Here is a 23,546-nt window from a genome sequence, read left to right as displayed (position 1 = left end):
AAAATTCTTGATAAAATATTTTTTGATCACCTGATACTGTTATTTTTGCAGTTTCACTAAGATAAACCAAAATCAAAAACCTTAAAGATAGTCATAATAGACGTAATTGAACTATGATATCGAAAATGTTAAATTTTTAATAAAGTACCTAAGTAAGTTACAAAAAATGTTATAAGTATCCTACTACTTCTAAAATTTTTTGAATAAAATTAAAGGTATAATGAAACTTTTTCATTTAAGTAAAAGAGTTTAATTGTGGTCTTAATTACTATATCTGTTATAATCTATATTTTACCATCGCTTCAATAAAGTTTACAAAAAACAATCAAGATATTCAGATGCAAAGCATAGAGAAACTGGTTGTATTTTAGATTACAAACAACATAATATCGTTATCGAAAAACAAACACATTTAAATTGAATATCAAAAATCATTCATGAAAAATGTGAATGTAATTAAAATTGAAATTATAAATGAATGTAAATAAACCAATCCATCAAAATGGAGTACTTACCTACCTTGTTTTTACAAAATCGCAAGCTTCTTTTTTGAAGTCTTTGAACTTTGAACATGAAAAGTCGATCCATCAAGTGACGTGTGTCTTGGCCCTAATATACAGATCTAAGTGGCGGAGCATACTTGCGCGCGCGCTATGTAATAAACTACATGTATGTAATATTGTAATATTTGTCCATTGATAAAGCTCGCGATTTTAGCCAGTCGAGCTCGTGCCGCCGTCGGGGACGCACGTGTCTCCCACACCCGCGTACCAACACTACAGTGGCATGGTAATTGTGATAAAATACTACGTAAAGGATAATAAATATTAGCGACGGACCCCGGTCGACGCCCATTGCCTTGCTAGGAATTCGGTATCGTATTACGTAATGTTTATAATTATTTTATACCATAAGATTTTTTTAACCGTCTCGTTGGTCCAATGGTTAGCATATGCGGCTTCGGATCGTTAAGTGCTGGGTTCGAGTCGCCCGAGCTTTGAAATATTGAGCCCTTTTTCTTCTAAGAATATTTCAGTAAAAAATATCAGCTCGTAGTTGGGAAGTTGGTGGTGTTACATCTCCGTGTCTCGGAGAGCACGTTAAGCCGTCGGTTCCTATAATCTTCATTAACATCTGATAAGGAGTTTAACATTATCATCTTAAGCCCGCTAAACCGCATTGGAGCTGCATTGTGAGTTTAAGCTCCATAAGTAGAGAGCTCTCGTTGAAAAAGAGAGTCTTTTTAAATCTTTAATTTAAGCTGATAATGTAAAAAAACATTTTTAAAATATTAAATCCTATTGGATTATTGTAAGAATCTATCATCATATCCCAATCACACCACTATACTTATTTCCTTTATCTTTATATTGTCGTAACGCTGCGGAGTGAAGTTACTTTCATTAGTCGAAGGAGTATGGTTCATGTGATAAATTCATTAAAATGTTCTATAAATTGACTAATAATGATTGTTGTAACTGTCCTTTATAATGCGAATTGAAAGCTTTTCAAGAAGCTTTAATTAAATTTGACCATCGATTATTATGTCTCTACAATTCAGGATATCATTTAAATAGAAAAAAAATACTTCTGCTTGGCTAATGGTGCCAAGTTTGAGCGAATCTCTACTCGTATTTAAATAAAATATCACTACACGTATCTTACACGTGTGTACTAAGTAATGTATGTATAAGTAACAATAATTAAAACTTGTTTTATAATGTTAAAATTGTATTGCATATTCACCTGATGATAAGTGAAAATCCATAGCCTATAAACAGAGCAATGTTCTATGGGGTAAATTCTAGATCTACTTAACTGATTTTGAAAATTCTTTTACCACTAGAAAGCCACGTTATTTGTGACTGTCAATGGCTATATTTCATACCTGTATTCTCACGGGGACGGGAACTACACGGGTAGAACCGCGGAGCATCGGCTTAAATAACTATTTAATAAAAATCTGAACCTGTGCCCCTCAACTGAGGACGGTGTAGTGTGTATGTAATTAAACCGCCAAGCATCTGCTTCACACCGGAACACAGCAATGCTGCTTGGCCGAAGAAAAAACCAAGCAACCAAAAAGTTCTACTTCTTCAAAACTTAATGAAAAGAGCAACTGTTTGTATTCTGCTTTCTGAACCGGTGGTAGAGTCACTACTTATCTTTCAAAAGATCTTGCATTGAAGCATATAGTAAATGAATAGTAATTAATAACGATACATTCCTTAGTTTATTGAAGCTCCAGTAGTTTAGCCAGTAGTCCAGTGGATATGACCTCTGCCTCAGATTCCGGAGGGTGTGGGTTCGAATCTGGTCCGGGGCATGCACCTCCAACTTTTCAGTTGTGTGCATTTTAAGAAATTAAATATCACGTGTCTCAATCGGTGAAGGAAAACATCGTGAGGAAACCTGCATACCAGAGAATTATCTTAATTCTCTGTGTGTGTGAAGTCTGCCAATTCGCATTGGGCCAGCGTGGTGGACTATTGGCCTAACCCCTCTCATTCTGAGAGGAGACTCGAGCTCAGCAGTGAGCCGAATATGGGTTGATGACGACGAGTAGTTTAGTGGAAATAGTATGATTAAAACTATACGAGGTCGCAGATTGAGATTTGCTACGGACGTAGCCCATAAGTAGGTAATAATTATGCTAAATGTTGCTGTGTTGTAGGCTATGTTTTTCCACTTACCATCATCTACTCGTTCCTATAACAAATACGTACCCCTTTTTTTCGTCTTTAATCTATGACAAGAAGCCTCACCTCACCATTGTAACTGACGCTGCAGTCTGACATGGTGGTCTTACTAAGTATATATATTTTTTATTAAAAAGAATATTCCCATTCCCCTCCAACTAGTCGGGAAAGATTGTATTAGGAATGGATACGACAATACACCAACGGGCGGGGATCGAACCACCACCCCTCGGTGATAAGGGGTGATCCAACCGCTCTTACCGTGGGGCTCTTGTTCCTCATACAAAGCTAGGTATATTATCAACAATGACGGTTTCTACGCGGCATCATACCGGAAAACTAAATCGCATCATTGCTGATAGAATGGCAACTATCCATGTACCACCAGCACACACCTGAGCTATTTTAGGGAATATACAATCCTAAATGGAGTCGAGGTGGGTATCGAACCTAGGACCAGTTAGTACGTAAGACAGTGTAAATGTAAAAGCTCGAAAGCTCAGTCACTGTACGGATGTTGTTGTTACTCGTATGTCCGACGTCTGCGCCGTGTCGTAAACTATGTCTCATAAAATATCGCCGTAGCCCCGACAGATGCAGTTATTACATCGTGGTATACATATACTAAAAATATATATATTTATTTACTCTCATGTAATAAAACACCTCAATAAATTAAAAGAAAAACCAGTATGTATACCATAGTGATATAGATTATTCATATTGAAAGTAATGAAATTGTTTTAATTTGTTTTTACAACTAGCTATGAATATGGAGCTTTGGATTCTTCTGGTTCTAGTTTTAAGAATTTTTTTTTTTTTTGTAAGAATTTTGCGTAATATTCGCGTTAAAATTCCCGTGTCTCTTAAATAAATCGTTTTTAAATAAGTAACTTACGAAAGGTATCTACCTAGTCTAGATTCTTCATTTTCCGGATTCTGAATCAATCACTCAGAGATACTCTGATCATATCTAACTCTATTGCATGTCGCAAATGTCAAAATTAGCGACAGTATCTCAGAATTATAAAAATAACATACCTAATTATGGAGGACCCCCGTGCCCTGGTGCCTCGGAGAATCTTTGATATCTTATCGTTATTATTAATTCGCATAATCAATGTGATTTGGCAAAATTTTGGGAACAGACAAGCTTCATCAAAAAGAGCCTGATACATACCTTATGTACACAGTAGGTATACGTGCCACAATTGTATTTCTTCGCAATACGAAATTCCACAAGTTGTACAATAAGAACAGATGTCAAATAACGTGGAACAAACAGATAGCGAAGTGATGTGACACACATTTCAGTGCGGGGGGTTTAAGTTGTCACACACGCTGCCGACACGATCGGCACGCGACCGTTTTTGTTTACTCTGCCAGCAATTCTCTATGTAGTGATATCTATATTTCCCCGTGAATTCTTCATTAGCCGATGGACGTCCACTGATACACATGTATCAGTAAGATAAGAATTTCCAAACAATACAGTCTTAAGCTGCATCCAGCGGTATCCTGCAATCCGCTTGATGTATGATGTCGTCCACCTTGAACTTTGAGACTCCGAAAAGCTGATAGACTAATCAGCTTTTCGAACTGTGCATTGTAATCGTAATTGCCACTTCAGCTTTGCAACTCGTAAAGCTACGAAGATGCCGGTTTGTTTCTTCTGCGGAGCTCCTCATTTCTTAATTGATCACGCAAAGATACTTCGAACATAACTCGCTCTGTCGTCCGCTGAGTCACTGAATTTTCTCCATTATATTTCTTTTATTAATTCAGTTGTTAGCCTGCGTGGCTTCGATCACGAGGTCCTACGTTCGGGTCCAGGGTCGGGTTATGAAGTACCAACTGAGCTTTCTTTATTCTAAGATTTTTGTACTAAAAATTCACAAGTAGTTAGGTTAGATGGATTATCGAGATGTGTCGAGACGGTTCTTAGCTACGACGATTTATTCGATGAAAATTCGATAAGCCAATTGGCAGTTTTCTTTTACGATAGAAAACATTACTGACATGAAAGTCATTGTTCTAGCTAAAACTGCGTGTGTGAAGCTGGTGGACTATTAGCCTAACACCTCTTATTCTGAGAGGAGACTCGAGCTCAGTAGTGAGCCGAATATGGGTTAATAATGATGATGATGAATGAACGTAGTTTATGTTTGTGAATGGAATCAAAAGCCGCTAAGGCACAATATGACGCAGTTTACTAATTTTTGCAGTTTGCAGTTTGCTAATCGCTCTGTTTAAGGTGGTAACAATAACAACGAATTTTCCTTAAAATTGAGGAAAATTGACTTTTATAATAAATAGAAAGAATAAAGCAAAATAGGTTATTTGTGTTGTATTACAGTATTGTATATAAAAATAAGTAATGTAATAATTGTTTGAAATAGTTACGCATTAGAATTATTTATGCTATCATGTATCTTATGAAATTGTCAAAGAAGGTTATGGGAACAGAAAAGCGAATCAATTACCAGCTCTATACCAGCTCTATTACAAGTAAATCTACACTAATCTTAGGGCTAACAAGATAGATAACACATAAATATTTACTAAGCTCTTTAAGCAAGTCTCCATCATCAAAAGGCAAAACTGTAAACCTAAATCTAAGATTAATAGGGTCGTTTTCAATGGCCTGTTCGCCTTCAAACTGTTAATATGTCCATTGTATGTAAGATTTTACTGCCCCGTTCCTGTAAAAGAATCACAAGTCATCTAACTTACTTTACCTCAAATTTGGCATCTATTGCATTAAATTTAAAGTGCAGTTTGCCCTTTTCTGTTTCAGAAGTTAGGCCTCTTTAGCTCGAGGTGTAGGGAGGGTCCAATATAAATTATAACCTACCATTAACATTGTCATTTGGTTCCATTGTTATATGAAAGCATTTGAACTATTTGATACCTATATCTTTCGTAATGTGAGGGTGGTACAGTTGCCTATTGCAACATGGTGCAGGGTCATTACTTACTACAGCATCAGTCCCGAACAGTATCGTTCCAGTTGGCTCCAATTCGAAATATCTAGGATTTTACTGTGACTATTGTGGTATTAATTCTTTGTATAAGATTTTTCGGTCCGGGGTCGGGTTATGAAGTATCAACTGAGCTTTCTTTATTCCATATAGAAGGGGATATATATCGAGCTTAGATTCACCACTCTGTTCCAATGCGAGTAGATGGGCTTGGTTAATAATGTAAAATTATTTTACAACCACTTTCAGATATTAATGATTATGACCGAGAACGACGGCTCAGCTGAGAATTATTACCGAAAATTTCTTAGAGACTTGAACCCAGGACCTTGTGATCACATAAGCTAACCACGGCGCCAACGAGGCAGTCATAGTAACAGTTGTAATGGGCAATAAAAGTAATTAGCCGAGCTTTGTGAGCTTTGGCACTCTACGCGGTGAATCACGGCGATAATGTGCTCGCTACTAATGCAGGAAGCAGATATACGAGTACTTTATAATAGAAAATATATTATTTTATTAATGGATATTTTCAACAATGGATATAGTATTGGACCAAGGGCCTGCGATAGTCAGATCTCATTTTATGAATGCTGTATTTTTTTTTAATTATTTGGGTAACCGTTAACCACAGATTAATTACAAACAAGATAACAGTGAAATATTGAAAATTTACCTAAGCTACTTTTACATCATCAGGCCGTCGGGGTCTGACGTCATGAAGCAAGCTGCGACTTGCTTGGTGTCGTCAGTCAGGATTCGCTGGATGCAGGCGGCGTAGAATCGTGATTTTTGAAAGTCCCCTACAAAAGGCCTATGTGGACCTGCCGTGTATCCATTGGCTGATATGATGATGCTTTTTGAATTTACTTGAAGGAGTATCAAATAATACATAAAGACTACAGGAGTATAATTATCATTGTAGTTTTGCATTTGCATTTGCAAAGCATATTTAGGCATTAAAGCATTGTAGTTAGTTTTCTATTATCATATCCATAGGTAAATACGGCATCCAATTATCAAGTGTGAATTGTGATAACTTTGGAAGGTAGCTGGCTTGTAGGTTCCAGACCATAGACAGTGAAATTTAAATTATGAAGCGTATTTTTTTATTGCAATTGAAAATATGAGAAATGAGTCCCTAGTCACGAGTCACTTAGGTTCGTAGCAGGATAAGATATTCTGCCGTTCTGGTGGTTAATTGCTTAACGGATCAATTTGACAGTTCTATTTAATGAAATATAAGACAAATCCACTGTCAGTTTGACGACAATAATGGAATTAATTTGCTGTCAATCGAATGCGATTAAGTTACGCCATTACCTCCCTGGGTGACTTGTCATTGACATTCGATGATCTTTCGCTTAGATTAGCAAAATAAACCAATTAGTCACTATTATTTATTATATTAGTTTTAAAGGATTTTATTGTGTCTAAGCTGACAAGCTCTCTTCTACTGAACAACTTACTGTTATTTGGTATCGTTAATACATAGATTCTCATTTGTCACATAATTGATGTAACCAGTAGAGTAGTACGGCGGACGCGATACACCGATTGCGCAAGTCCAGCTACCGAAGCTCGGCACCTACTCCCGCATGTCGCTGATAACCAGCACTAACCATGACCTCGTTCGCGAGGATGTGGCCCGCTAATTGCTCATCAAGATAGCTCAATTACAATTTTGAAAATGCATAAATAAAACTTTAATTCGTTACTATCGGCGATACTGCCACGTTTGACCAGAATAGGGCTCCTGGGTAAATAAAATACTGCCCTTTTCTTTATTCTAAAAAATTGAAATTCCTTAGTGCCTGAAGACTAATGTTTTCGAACAATGCGTTTTACCAGTGACTTGTCGTTAACTATAGGCCTCATAAGAAGGCTCAGAGTCACTCGGCGGGCGATGGAGCGAGCTATGATTAGAGTTTCTCTGCGAAATCGAATCAGAAATGAAGAGTCCCGTAGAAGAACTAAAGTCACTGACATAGCTCAGCGAGTCGCTTAGCTGAAGTGGCAATAGGCAGAGCATATAGTTCAAAGAGCCGATGGACATTGGGGTCCCAAGGTGCTGGAATGTCGACCCCGCACTGAAAAGCACAGTGTTGGTCGACCCTCTACTAGGTGGACATGGTTCATAATTTGTGTCCAAATTGTCATCGCATACACAAAGTATGAGCAGTCATAAATAATTGTATTGTAATAATATTGTAATGATAGTATTCGAGACAGACGGCTTAACACGTTGCTGCGGCATGAGGTCAATTGACCTCGTACAAGCAACAAAGGATTTTAGCGTCTTCAAGAGTTAAGAGGTCGATAAACCTCGTTCCGCACGACAGAAGGGAAAAATCAGTGCCGCAGCGAACGTATTAACGAGCTCTTTGAAGCACCAACTTCTAGTCTAGGCTGAGAATTTTTACTGAAAATATCTTAAGGGAAAGAGAAGCTCTACCTACTGAGCTTCTCTTTACTATAATAGTGCTTATAGATGGATCAGCTCGTGAAAGCACTCACAGTTGCAACAAGCTGTCACGGTACATCACTCGCGTAATGAGGCACATGCAGCCAGCTTTGAGGTGTAACCCGAGCGCTTCCGCGTGCGTATCCTATATCCCACGCAGTATAACGCCGCCTTATGCTCAACAAACCTCGCTATGATACGCGATATGACCACGTTTAATTTGATTTTACACTCCAATTGGATCCTTTCATAACACCACTACAATTTGTCTACACTGAAATCACAATTAACAAGGCATGTTAGAAGGCATAGTGTAGGTATACCTACACATTATTTTTCTAGAGCTTACAATATTGTTTATTATAAAATGAAAAATCCCTGACAATCATGAATTTAGTTAGACTTAGTTCGCCCGCGTGCATCCTTTATACAAAGCAAGAGGCTTTTAAATTTCTTACCATGCATTGTTTTGTTATATATTATCTCAAAGGGTTCCTATAGGCAGTTCTCGATGAAAAGCTTGGCGGCTTGACTTTTTCCGATGCTCGTCATATTTCAATTAATTTACATAAAACCTTGACAAATTACATGCTTAAAACTTCTTCGTGAATCTCTCTATCTATTGTTGAAATCCTTAAAATCTGTCTAGTAGTTTTCAAGTTTTCAATCTGATTCCATGATTAGTCTTATATTTTTGACTCTACTTTTCCTTAAGGCATACAGCAGCATCAACTATCAACATGCAAATTTTTTTTATGGAAGATCAGGTTAGCCGATAACATACTCATAATATTACTTCGGTTTTAGAGAGCAAAGTAATCCGAACTATGCCAGAAAACAAAAAAAATATAAAATTTTCCGGACGAGGTTTCCCAAGCGCATTGAAAAAAGCTAGAAATCCGCCAGAGGTCAGCAAGCCCTTAATATATGTGGACGTTTCCGCCCACCCGTGAAGGTGCTTAGTTTTGAACACGATACACGTATATTCGTGTACGTTTGGACGATACATATCGGATTGCGTATCGCTGTTAACGGAATTACCTCAACTATTAATATTTGGTGGCTTGCCCCGAAACCTTACAAGGAAATCAGAGCACAGTCCTGCGTGTCTCTTGTTTTACTTTTCATAGAGTATACAGAAAGATAGATGGAACATGTAAGGCTTACTTTTTGCCCTAAACGAAGCGTCATTAGCTTGTTGACGACTGGAGATCGAAAGTATAAAATGAATAGTGACTTGTTTGTCATAAAGTAGACCTTTAGCTTACACGTTGGACAATCCCACTGAAAATTAAAAGCCCTAACAAGACATTATTTCCACCAAAAACGTATTAGACAATTTGTATTCAAAATTATTTTTTATATATTTCAACTTTAATGTGAGTTTTTAGCGAGATGCACTAAATATTGTATTTTTATTTAACAAGGTAATTTTTTAATGTTTTCTTTCTATAGTAATAGTTAATGAACAAGGAAATGTCCCACACGACGGTATAAAAACTTCACTGGTAAGTTGAAAACCATCTCAAAGAATAAATGAACATCTTGCAATATATACAACAAATACGTCCTACAAAAACTGTCCTGCGCCTGTCAACTAGAGGCATAAGTGTTATAAGTATTAAGCCTCGCGCGCATTTAATTTAATTGGCTTACGGTTACCCGTAGTATTATGTTGTCCAGGTTGTAGTCTATATCTTCGTTTAGTCTGTGGCAGATTCTACCACTGGGGCCACTAATTCGTTGAGGTTCCACGTTGTGAGCAGATGTTCTGAAACGTTCTGAAGTACGTCGATGTACCGAGTGAGTAGGTTGTTGTTTCAATTGTGTGCAGTGTTCGAGTGAGCGAGGTCGCGGAATTTTTGGAGTTTCACAGCTGCTTTTGAGATATTGTGAAATAATTGTGAGTTATTTTATTGTCTCTAATACGTTCTACATAACTCAGTCTTTTATGTAGAATTTTCATTTCTCTTGGCCAACTTTTTGGTAGGTAACAAAAAGTTTTTGTTCATTATTGTAACAAAGTAATATATTTAAAAAAAACCACCAATAACGTACGAATACGAAACGTAATTTTTCGTAAAAAATAGTGAAATTCTTCTCATAAACTAACTACATAATATTTGAATCAACGCTCGTCGGAGCTGCTAGTACCTACAAGTAAGTACTATATATAAAACTATCATCTAAGTATACAATATACATACAAACTCATCATTGCCTAATAAGTCAAACGCACAGCTTAGCATCATGAAAATTAATTAATTATGTAATTTAAAACACTAGACAATATTTTCCATATTAACGAAAAAATAGGTTAGGTAGATTTTCTTTTCAATTATTGAAATTATAATTACTATTATCTTAGTTCGAGTTACTAACGGCCAGTTTCTTCATCGTAAGTAAAGTAACGTCATAAAGCAAAAGTGACGGTCTTAATAACGGAAAAATAAAGTCTTCTTTACTACTTACTAATTTTACTGTTACTTAAGCTTTACATGAAGAAACTGGCTGTAAAAGTGCTTTTGATATTACCAATAAACAAATATTACTTTTGAATTACATATAAGTCTAGTGCACTCCATACAAGCAAAATACCCTACCTACTCTTAGGACAAACTTATTAACGTATTGGAGAAGAAATTTTCCATTTTGTAAAATTTGATCGTGCAGTGCCTTCCCTAGTTAATAGCACCTTGTGCACGCCATTGTCTAATAATTTATGTCATTCTTGGATTATACTAATTACTAGCGAACGCCCGCGACTTCGTCCGCATGGAACTGTCGCGGACTCTTTAAGGGAACAATTCGGTCATACATGATTTTTGCAAAACTTTAACCGTTTCCGCAGCGCACGCAGCGTAAGCTCTCAATAAGAAAAAATCCCCCGATTTTGAAAAATTTTTCATTGGTGCTCTGCTCCTATTAGGCTTAGCGTTATAATATATAACCTTCGATAAATGGGCTAACACTGAAAGATTTTTACAAATCGGACCAGTAATTCCTGAGATTAGATCGTTCAATTTTTTTTTTCAATTCAATTCGTTCAAAGAAACAAACTTTCAGCTTTATAATATTAGTATAGATGAGGTAGTGCTAAGTATGCGCTAGGGCGTTATAAATGGGAAGTCTCGGTTTTAATCCCAGCAGGGGTTCGTAATTTTTAATTGACTCAGGAAAGGTTGGGCCAATTTAATTTTTTTCAAGGTATGGGTTATATGGGCTTGATAAACTGCTTGTCAGATTATCACGCCATTATTTATTACATGATTAAACTTTTAACCGACATCCCGCTAATAAGTTTCGTATACTAGTACCTACTAGCAGACCCGATCTATTGTTCAACATATGAAGTTCCATACTTGTACAAAAATACTAAAATCGTCATTAGGAGAACCTTATTAGTCTCTTATCTATCAAATAAAAAAACTTTAAAATCGGTAGAGCCGCTTATTAGGTGTGCGAGTCTATTTTAAATCAAAGATTGCACTTTCTCACTTAGATATACTACGTTTAATGTAATATTGAATATTATTGGATAATATTTGTATTGTATCGTAGAACCTTTGATAGAAAAATAAGTCTATAGGCTGCTGGTAGAACATTACGTATATTGGATGTAAGACGACGTTGTCTGACCTTGACACAATTAATTTGTGTGTCGCCTAGTTTTGTAGATAATGCATCTAGACCAAATTAAATCGCCCATAAATAGTTAAGGGTTACAGCGATAACCTGATAGTTAAATAATTGAATATTCCAACGATATTGATTAGCTTTTGCCTTTTATTAATCAGTGATGATGTAAGCAAAAGTTGTCAAAAAACCCAACAGGTTACCTTAAAACTCAGATCAGAATGAGAACTAAGTACTCAATAGAACTTTTAAATAAACATTGATACTCCGCTCTTATTACTTGTTAATCACTTAACACCAAATCTCCTTCCTTTAAGTAAAAATATGATATTTGGTGGAAATTGTCATGGCAGCAATACTTTTTTTGTGTCTTTATAACTATGAGTTAGGATAATAAAGAGTTTATGCTAGCATCGGAATGTAACATTGACTTCGGCCTCATTAAGTAGGTGAGCAAACTCAAAAAATAATCAATCACGATGATAGATCATCGGGGAGCAACAAAAAGTAAACAATGTACGTGCGATGACCCCGTTTCTCGTGATATTGGCTGAAACAAACATGGCCGGCAGAACTGGGCCGCCAGGTAACTTGCGTAAGTTCCGATATTCAGTTTTAAAATATTAATTAACGTTTAGTTAAACCGTCTATTAACAGATTTGTTTGAACGAAGTTGGTTAATTCGGATTGCGGTAGTTAAAAATGCTGACCAATGGATTATAAGGGTTGGTCCGCGGCCCAATCATAGAACCAGAGGAACATCCCTAGGCTTTGGTGTTTTCACACTTCCATGGGATTAGTGTACCAGTACGTTGACCAGCAGCCTAAAAAAGAAATTGTAAAGTAACGAGAAACGTTACAGAACATTCGGTTCTGGTGAGTGTTTTGGATGTCAATATGAAACGCCGGTTGTTTAAAGGGATTATGTTGGATTATTTTCAATATGAAGTTATTGGCTGTACATGGTTAATACTCAATAGAGTTCGTGTACCTGGTCATTTCTTCTAGGAAGATGAAAACAATTGGCGTTTGAGGATACCTATTATAAAATACGAAGGAAATTTGATTCTGACGGAGTCGTCTCACTTCTGATTCGCCTCTTTTTTTGCCTCGTTTGTTAGAAACAATGAAACCGATAGCTCAGGATAGCAGGATAGGATAGTTCCAGATAGGAATGTGTGTATGAGAAAATAAGATTCAAAACGACTACTTTCTGCGACTGAGATAATAAAAAATTAAAACCCGTCCTATATTATTGTATGATGATGAACTGGTGACAAGCGTGGCGATCAGTTCCTGAACACTATGCGCGCTATATCCTGCGACACACCGACAATCTGCCACACTTCCGGCTACGATCAAAGCTTTGAAGTTTCGCCAGAAGAGTATCGCCTGTGTTCTGTCTAATTGCAGCATAGCTGAGATATCAACCCGATGAATGTCTCAGACCTCAGTGTAATTTTTAATAGCCAAGCATAATTTTATATTATGCGACCGCGACCTATTATTTCATCCTAAATTATGAGGATGAAGTTGATTAACTTCAACATCACAGTCTTTGAAGACAAAGTCACAATATCACAATGTCTACAGGAAAGGTAGGAGCTGCGTCTATCGGATCTATAGATCTTCAAATAAAAATTATTTATTCGCATTAAACCCGTGTAAAAAATAACATTTCTATCGTAGATACAATGTTTTGCCTTTACTGTCGTGTAAACTTTACAGAATTCCCTCTAAGGAAAGCGCCCTGGCTACTTAGTCGATTAGCAACTTTGCTGACCAAAGACCTAGAAAAATTAGATGCCAGAGATTGGCCCAACTGGGTTAGGCTAGTTGAAACTGGAAAGCTCCCACCTATTGGAATAACGCTCAATCCAAAAAGTAGCTTTTAAGGAAAGAGCTTCTGCAGAGTTACGAAACTCACGACTATTCACTTTGCTTTAAAGAGAAAAAAGTCGACGTCCAAATAAAAGCAAACATCTTAATTGGGCAAACATTGTGTAACAGTCGGAAGGTACAAATAAATACAACACAAGCTTATCCAGCTTGTTGCTGTAGAGTGCTGTTATAGTGGTTCCGTGAAAACGAACGAATGGAAAATCCTTTAACCAATTACCTAAAAATAAGGCACTTACAACAAATTAAATAGAATCTGGTTATTATTTACTAGTGGACCCGATCAAGCTTCGACTTATGTGCCCTTCTTCCCTACCCCTTGGTACCCTACTCCCACCCTCTACACCTACCCTATCCCTACCCTATCGTCCAAATTGGTGCAGTCATCCGAAAGTTATGGGCTAACAATGTATCGAAATACATATATATATACCTATCGAAGATCCATTTTTTATGTAGATATACATATTGTTATGTAGAAGATATATAGTTTTGATTACGTCTCATACTATATGTTGAGGATTTTAATTTTGAACGTTCTTAATTTTTTTCAATGAGAACGCTTGAAATTATTTGTTGATTTATAGTAGGTATGTTTTTATTATACTTAGTCCAAAGGCTGCGTATGTATATATTGTAAAGCCTTGTGAGCTTTTTGTCAGGTGTCTACCAGGTGTAATAGAGGTGTTGCTGCTAACACTCGGTGATTTTTAACAGAGAATGCCGGACTCATTCGTCATAATGAACTGTTTAAGTAGGCTTAGTAGCAGGTGCGATGGTTCCTAACAACTCCATTCCTATCGGGTTACCTTTTATTCCACGTACTTTAACGTACTCAGTCAAAATCTCATTCAGACTATAAAAACACATAACCGGGTTACCTACGAGAAAATTTCAGTCTTCGCTACTGCCTATTAGTATGTACTTAAACAAGCATTTTAAAACTCCAAGTTTGCCTTTTTGTTATGACTCTACTACCAGTTCGGAATTTGGATGGCAGATTCTACTGAAAAGAGGCTATAGAACAACAAAAATAGTTCTTTGTTTTAAATAATTATCTGCTAATATCACCCAAATCTAAGGAAACGCTTTTATAACATTTCTTGTTCCAAAGTATCTTCCTAGTTCCTTTTGCTATAAAAATACAGATGAATAATAAATATACTACAGAACCCTTTAAAATAGAAACACGTTTATACTTTTTTATTGGCCCGTGTCGGTTGTAGTAAGGCAAGGCGGTAACATCGATGAGTCGATAATGATCGGGCGGTCGATCAATCACCAGCTGTCAGTGTCAAATGTCAGGTGCTAGGCGCCTCACTGTCTGCGGCTGACAGACGGAGTTCAACGACTTCACAATGTTTTGATTTTTTATCGTTGATACCACATAATAAGGATGATCCAGAATGAGTCTTTACAAGCAGCGTGGTGAAGCCGATGAAATCCTTAAAATACAATCGTCACGTTTCTTCTTGACATCCGCTTAGACAAACTTTTTTCATAATTTGTAATTCAAAATTTAACACTAACAATAATTACGTAAATTAATATAATAATCAATAATTAGGTACCAATAAAAAATACTCCATCTTATTTTTTTAGATTTTGTGAATAATTTTTAAAATATTTTAAATCAAGACGACATTTTTGTTGTATACCTAATATTGAAAATTACTGATGCGACGCTCCGTGTCGTACTGACTCGCGAATGTATTCGTTTTGAATTTTGTATGTGAAGCGGCTACGACACCATCGTGTTCCGTGCGCTCTATCTGCCGATTATTCTTTAGCCTGTGGTTGATACAATCATGTTTGCCAACTTTTGCTCTAGTGTAGAGACACTTGGTCGAGTGGTTAGTCTATACGGCTTTGGTTAATAACGTGCTTGGTACAAAACTTGGTTCGGGCTAAAATATTAAGCTTTTCTTTCAGTCGGGAACTTGGCTGTGTTATATTTTCGTACGGAGAGAACGTTAAGCCGCCAGTCACTGCCATTTCTATATCAATTGTTACATTGTCGAACATTAGAACCATCAACTCGCAATAGAGCAGTGTGGTGGGTTTAAGTACTTTTAGGGAGATATTTAGCTTTGTAGTAGGATATTAAAATAGGCAGATTATAATGAATGATGATGGTGATTAGAAATTGAATTCATTACCTCTGCGTTTTTAAACCAATGCATACTCAATACCGTGCCGAACCGTGATAGCCTAGTGGATATGATTATGATCCATTGCCTCTGACTCCGGAGAGACACTGTAAACTTTATTTCTTTATAATATTAACGTAGATTTTGATCCGTTTTGGTTGGTAAGTAATAAGACTACCTCGTTGTTTCAATGGTTAGCTTACGTGGCTTTGAATTACGAGTTCCTGGGTTCGAATCCTGGGTGGGGCTCTGAGATATTGAGCTTTTCTTTTTTTTCAGAAATTTTAATTTAACTCTCAGGCCGAAGTTGTGAAGTTGGTGGTTACACCCATATTGAATATTGAAATAGCGTGGTAATTGGTAAATTAATTTTATAAAGATTTGATTGTTTGTTCCGAATTAACTCAAAAACCGCCAAATTATTCTAAAAATTCTCTTACCACTAGAAAACTACAATCTCACCGTCTCACAATCTCAATATAGGCTATATTTTGTCCCTGGATTGTTACGGGAACGGGAACTAAGCACGTTAAACCGTGGGCGTTTACTAGTGTAATAGGAATGTGCTAGTAGACACTCGTACCACAAGATGTAAGAATTACAGAATAAGTGTCAAAGCGTAGTGCCCCTTCCATAAACCGAATTCCTGTGAGCTGGTACCCAATAAATCGTGCGCTACAATTAATCTAAAAATTAACATAAATGATATAGCGGCCGGCGCGGGTGAAAGAATATTATTAATTGCTGTGTGACTGAGATTTACTGCGACTTTAGAGCGGCATTCGATGACTAGTCAACAAAAACAGTTTAATGAATATGAGTATATATGAATATGTAGATGTTACATAGTTGAAATTTATGATGCACGATGCACATAGAATTATTTTGAAGCTGAAGATTGATTTCAACCACGTGGAATTCGTTTTATGTTTCAAAAAAAACTTTCTTACCGAGATTTCAATGAAGTTTATACTCAGACTAAACTTAAACTTAGTTTAAATTTTTATATTCCTTTTGCAATTTAATTCAATGAATTAGAGTTTGGCTAATGAAAGTAGAATCGCCCGCCAAATACAAAAAAATATCTACTAAACTTTATTAATCAAAAAAGATTTCGACGAATTGATCCTTCTTTTTTTGAAATCGGTTTAAAACGGGCAAATTCAAAAATATTTTCTATATTAAAAAAGTTCAAGTATGAAACATTACTACATTTTGAAAAAAAATTAATTGCAATTATCAAACTTGAGTTATTTAAATATTTTTGCACTTTTGTTTGGTCCTCCATTTTGTTCTAAGTTTGTCAGTTTTTACTTTCATTAGCCAAACTAACACATACCAATTCGATTTTTTTAATACATTCTTATACAATTGCAACACTAATGAGATGGTTCGTTTACAATTACATGAACACAAGTAGCAACTTAACCTTATTTTGATCGCTGTAGCTTTGTCCTATCTTTCGTATAGAATGGTTTCGTTTATATATCTTTGTTTCATGCTGGAGTACGTTAATTAAAGTAACGTTTAGGACACAGATGAGGCATGGCTATACGTAGGTTTATATTAACTTAAATAGTCCGTGGAATATCCTTTGAAAATACCATTATTATTAGTTGAGGAACACTCAAACGTGGCAACGATTACAAAGTTTCAGGTTCAATTATCTGTGGTAGTACTTTTTTTTCTCACTTTTCTATACTAATATTATAAAGCTGAAGAGTTTCTTTGTTGGTTTGCTTGAAGGTGCTAATCTCAGGAACTACTGGTCCGATTTGAAAAATTCTTTCAGTGTTAGATAGCCCATTATCCCCGTATTTCTACGGGAAACGGAAACCACGTGGGCAAAACCGCGCGGAGTTTTTTAGTTAGGTATATGGATTCGTGTCTCGGATCGACTTGTGTATTTACTGAGTATTTCATTCTTCCAAGAAATTTTCAGTAAAAAATCTTAGAACTGGTTAGGGAAGTTGGTTAAGTGTAACATTCCCGTGCCTCAGAGAGCACGTATTACAGTCAGTCTGTCATTATCATTAACATCTGATAATGATCATTAGGGTAACGTGATGGGTCACTATATCCCCATTCCTATAATAAGGAGGGAGGTCTGGCCCTGTATAGGCCTCAAAATAGACCAATAATGGTGATGACGCAGAACGTATAGTTAATTTACTACAAAATAAATATATTTAAAACATATCTACTATCGACCTACATCAGACACTGAATTGAACAATGAAACACTTGTCCAAGCATTGGATTTTAAAGTTATGACGTCATTTTGGTCCTACTTAATTCTGAAATGTATGACAAAGGTCGATGGATGGATGGATGGATCTGTTACTGGACTTATTTGTGTAAATTACGAATAAATAAATAAAATGATATAAAAAAAATAGCGGACGCCCGCGACTTCGTTCGCGTGGAGTTTAGTTTTTCACAAATCCCTCGGTAACCATGGATTTTTTCGGGATTAAAAGTAACTTATGTGTTAATCCGGAGTAAAATCTATTTTCATTCCAAATTTCAGCCAAAATGCTTCAGTAGCAGCGGCGTTAAAGAGTAACAAACATCCAAACATCCATGCAAACTTTCGCGATTATAACATTTGCAGGATGACACTCTCAAATAACGTAGCTTTAATTCTCTTGGTACAAGAATTTTCAAAATCTGTTCAGAAGATCCGGAGATCACCTCCTACAACCACACAAACTTTACCTCTGTAATATTAGTATGGATCTCGCCAATTTTGGGAGGTCGCGAATGTCTCCTATATTTTGTAACCGTGGAGCAGTTTCAGCGTTCCGCTGTATGTATATTTTTTATGTTATTGAACTTATCACTTTAACACAATACGATCTATACAGATCACACGGTGTTCCGTAATTAATAGATAAAATGCAAGTAGTAGATACACCACTTTATTATCTAGAAGTTTTGAATAGTTTGAAATATCCGAAAAAAAAATATAACTTGGTCAACCTAGGGATTTTTCAAAACTATTGAATTTTGTACTAGTGGTGTATCGAGATACCTTGTATAGCTGCTGCAGTTACATTTCATAAAAACGACCCACATTTATTATTCTCAATGCAAAGCGGGGAGCAACTATTTGACAAATTTTCACATAACCTTTCGTGTCGTGAGCGATTAATAATTGATCATAGAGTTTTTGGTCTGCAGGTACAAATATATTATGTCGTTAATTTGTTCATAAGAGATCCATAATAACTGTACCGTGTGGTTGCTCATGCTAGGATAATAGCAGCGATAGGTACCGTAGTGATGTTTGTTTGTATACGCGTTGATGGCGGGCCAATTGGGGGCGATCGGCATTAAGACCGGGTTAATTAGGAAGCGAGGAGAAATGAGCCGTACGCATTAAACGTTGCTTGGAAGTGCACATGCATGCGCGGAAGCGGGTTTCTTACCCGATACACGATGAGGGGTTATGTTTTTGGGTCGCATGTAGGTATATAATTGTGTTTTATTCTTAGAGTCTTCATCGTTTGACGGATTTAATTGATGATTTATTACATTAATCTCAGTTAGAAGACAAGATATACTCGTACTCGTATATCGTAAGTACCTAGTACTCGTAGTAGAATGCGAGGATTTTGTTGTTCTGTATTTTTTGTAATTTCTCTTGAATTGAAATAAGTTTTTCAAAAATCCAACGGGATTGTATCGGAAGTACTCATATGATATCTATATCTCTTCCAAATTTTAGGTAAATCGGATCGAAAGGTCTTTAAAACCATCGATATAGTATGAGTCTCTCTCTAACGCTAATGACTTCATCATTCTACTAGCATATGCTGCGCGGTTTCACTCGCGTGGTTCCCTAATACGGTCATAAAATATAGCCTGTAGCACTCGGGTTGTAGATTTCAAACACTGAAATATTTTTTCAAATCGGTTCAATAGTTCCAGAGCCAAATATTATTCGATGCAAACAAACAAACAAATAATCAAATATTTTCTTTTTGATATATATTAGTAAGTAAGTATAGATAATAATTATTATATATTTTATTATATTCTAGCGGACGCCCGCGACATCATTCACGACTCATTCGCTTGAAATTCAATTTTTCACAAATCCCGTTGGAACCATGGATTTTCCGGGATAAAAAGTATATACAGCCTATGGTCAATCCAGAGTAAAACCTATTTCCATTCCAAATTTCAGCCAAATCGCTTCAGAAGTAGCGGCGTTAAAGAGTAACAAACATCCATACTTCTTTCGCGTTTGTAATATTATATAGTAGGATTTGTTTTTAGATGTGATTCTCTATTTACGAAATAATTAAGATTTCATATGCACTTACAGTCCAAGTGCATTCGACATAAGCTTAATAATATCCAAGTCGTAGACAAGTATAATATCGTAGATCTCCGTGCGCTATTGCTATGTGCCGCGCGTCCAGTGATCTGTCGCGCCGCCGCATCCTGCGCGCGCATTGTCACTGCCGGCACGCACTGCCACTGCGCACTGCCGAACGTATGAGCTCACTCTACACACTACGATGTGACGCACTATGATTTACAAGCACGCATTACTGTTGACGATCTACATGCCAGATGCACTTTAGCTTTGAAAATGGAACGGGTGTTGATTTTTTTTTTACTTGGGAATTTAATTTCTTCATCTTATCACTCAGACTAATTGCATAGGGACGAGTATCGACTAATATAATAAAAAAGCTCAGATCAGGTATATATTAGGATATAAGTACTAAACTAGAAATTGTTGATCGTTTTTTCACCATTTAACTACACAAAAATATATTTTTACGGAACTCTTTAACCGACGAACACGTTTACAACTATGAAACATCGATTCTATAGACAGTTTTTATAATTGTATTAGATCGTTGATCATATAGTTTGCCAGAAAAGTAACGTTTAAAGAGGCAGATTCTTATGTAATTAATCTGAGTCTTATCATTATCAGCAAATGTTAATGATATTGACCGGTCTCCGAAGTGTCACCATCAACTTCCCATCTCCAGATTAAGAATTGAAAATTTCATGAAGAAAGTATAGCTCAGTATTTCATAGAATGACCCAGGAATCAAATCAAGGACCTCGTGATCCAAAACCACCGTACCAAAGAGCTTTTCAGTTTTTTTATATCTCACTAGCTCAGAAAAGATTGATAATTTTGAAGTAATCAGAAAGCAAAAAGTCTAGTAGTCAGAAAATAGAGTCAGTTTAACAATATTAGAACTTTTTGTGACAGAGCCCGCCCGAGGAGGCATCATCACCACCACCGTTAAGCAGCATTGTTGTATTTTGGTCTGAAGGTGTCAGCAGCACATGAGGCTTAATACGCCTCGGGTAGCACAGGGTGGCACTTTTAAGACGTGCTCTTTACATGTCTTGCAACACACGCGTGGTTTCCATTTCCAATTGAATATGCGGATAAATTGTAGCCTATGTTACTCGCTGATAATGTAGCTTCCCGTTGGTGGATATTTTTTAAAGTCCAGTCCCGTAGTTTCTGAGCCTGTTCATAACAAACAAACCTTTTTTCCATTTACCTTCAGTTAATCCGGCTTGGTTCGTAGAATATTCTTAAAAAAATATCGTTTTTTCCCTGTAAGAAATAAAAGTGTACAGGACGTGTGTAGCGGGAGGTGGCGCAGTGAGGCGACTTGTAACAGTGACCTCAGATAGCGCGCGCATAATTCACTTATCACTTATCAGGCGCTCGTTTTTCTTGACCCGCGGAATGTGGGACACTGATTATGTGCTTCACTTCAGCTTACTGCTGTGATTGATTAGTGCTTTAAAGCTGTAAAAAAAATTTCAAAAAGCAATATCAAAATAATTAAACCTTTTTTTAATACCTACCTACTATACCTACGCGGGGCTGAGTTAGAACCCGTGACCAATCGGCGTCGAGATTGAGGCTTTACTTACTAGTGTTGCCAGATCTCTGGATAAAGCCGGACATAGTTACGCTTTTGTATTCCGTGTCCGGCCGAAATCGGTGTTCGGCTTGTCCGGCTTTTGTTAAGTTTTGCATTTAGCAAATGAGCGAACGAAAATTTACGGTAATAATCATGAATGCTTGATTGATGTGTGATTAGTCTGAGTGATTGATGTAGGCTGTCCGGCCTTTTAACCCAAATGTCAGGTCATACTGACTGGACTGTCCGGTTAATTTCGGCGACCTGGCAAGTCTACTTACTACGTACAATGGCGCTACAATTTGTTAATGTAGTGCTGCTGAAATGTTGCTAGTATCTTCGGCATTATGTCTCGGTGCAGTGGAGTCGAGAAGATATTAGATTCATTTTAAATTTGTTGTTTATATACGTACCGACTGTACATTTTTAAGTTAATATCTTATATATAATACAAAAGAGCTTTTAACCCTGCGACCGGGACACAAGAGTCGGGCTCTACTTGGAGTTATTCTCTAACCACACGATGGATACGGCATTTACAAGGCAAAAGTGGTTAGCTATTTTATAGGCTAGCGCGTCCCATCTTAGACCTATTAGCGCAAGCCACCGTAACATAAAATATAACAATGATAGTAACTAGATGTACCGATCCCAAATATAAAGACGTTACATAGAATTTAAATGCCTTGGACCGATTTAGGGCACCGCCTACAACACTGCATTTACTCACACATCATTCGGGATGGTACAAAGACCCATGATTATCTAAAATCATCTTTCTGACTATTGATTTAAAGTTTCTAAAGCTACGCAACATTATAATTCCTGTAAGTATGTTTATACAGTGTCACAATTTGATTTTGAAGTGTTTATCGAAAGTTCGTTGAGCGAGATTCGTTTCAAAAATGTTTACTTTTTAAAGAACCATCTCCCATCGTTGAAGGATCGTGATAAAGGATCAAGTATTTATGGATTCCTTTTGAACATCGCTCATAATATCGCTCTTTTATATTTATATACTTGTACTTAATACGTCGTTGAGAGACTCTTATACAGGGTGTCCCGTAATCAATGGATAAAACGCAAATGGTATATACAACACCTGGTTATCTAAAACTAATTTGAATAGTTTTGGAAAAATACCTAGGGCATTGAAAGAAAAATAATTATTGCACTCAAAGCTTCTTCTACAAAATAAATAAAACATTATTTATAAAAATGGTATTAGAGTACATTAGGTAAATAAAAATGAAATGTTTAAAATCAACAACATTAATTAACAACATTAACTACAGTAGCTACAACATTGAAAAAACTGATTTAGGATAGAAAAATTAGAAAAATCTATACTTGGTCACCCTAGATTTTTAAAAAACTAATTAAATTAGTTTTAGAAAATTAGGTGGTGTATCTACCCTTTAAGTTTTATCCATTAATTACGGGACATCCTGTATACCTACTCACTTATTACTATCTGTTAGTTTAAGGTTCCGTAACTTAACATAAAAAAAAACGTAATCCTTATAGGATAACTGTGCTATAGGTACCTATATCTGTTTATCGAAGCACTCTTTACTTCTAGTATTGTACTTTTCAGTGTTCTATGTTTAAGTTTTTTAATGTAATATTGGCCTTTTAATGTAATCTTTTAATTAAACCTCAACCCCTGTTAAAGAAAGGCTCGTGTAAATGAATACAATAACAGGCAGAAATTGAACCAGATACTTATCGAGTGTGGCGCGAGAACCTCGGAGCTATTGAGATTTAAAGTGTACTTCTGTAAAATTCGTAAAGTTTTT

The 23,546-nt window shown here is 36.3% G+C and overlaps 1 protein-coding gene across 4 annotated transcripts in view; it reads left to right on the top strand.

Annotated features, from left to right (window-relative positions):
- Window positions 1–674: 674 nt before the first annotated feature.
- LOC112051277 (fibrillin-2-like) overlaps window positions 675–23,546 on the top strand; it is a 61,966-nt gene continuing 39,094 nt past the window's right edge. For 2 of the 4 annotated variants that reach the window (XM_052886465.1, XM_052886462.1), the window contains exon 1: window positions 675–789. In XM_052886465.1, coding sequence (XP_052742425.1) covers window positions 787–789 — 3 coding nt within the window. In that variant the 5' untranslated portion in view covers window positions 675–786. Of the gene's footprint in view, window positions 886–23,546 lie in introns of all 4 variants that reach the window. The other 2 variants (XM_052886463.1, XM_052886464.1) reach the window with 2 other exon arrangements.

The sequence above is a fragment of the Bicyclus anynana genome, chromosome 17 (genome assembly GCF_947172395.1).
Source record: "Bicyclus anynana chromosome 17, ilBicAnyn1.1, whole genome shotgun sequence".
Lineage (NCBI taxonomy): Eukaryota > Metazoa > Arthropoda > Insecta > Lepidoptera > Nymphalidae > Bicyclus > Bicyclus anynana.
This window is presented reverse-complemented; position numbering and strand designations above follow the sequence as displayed.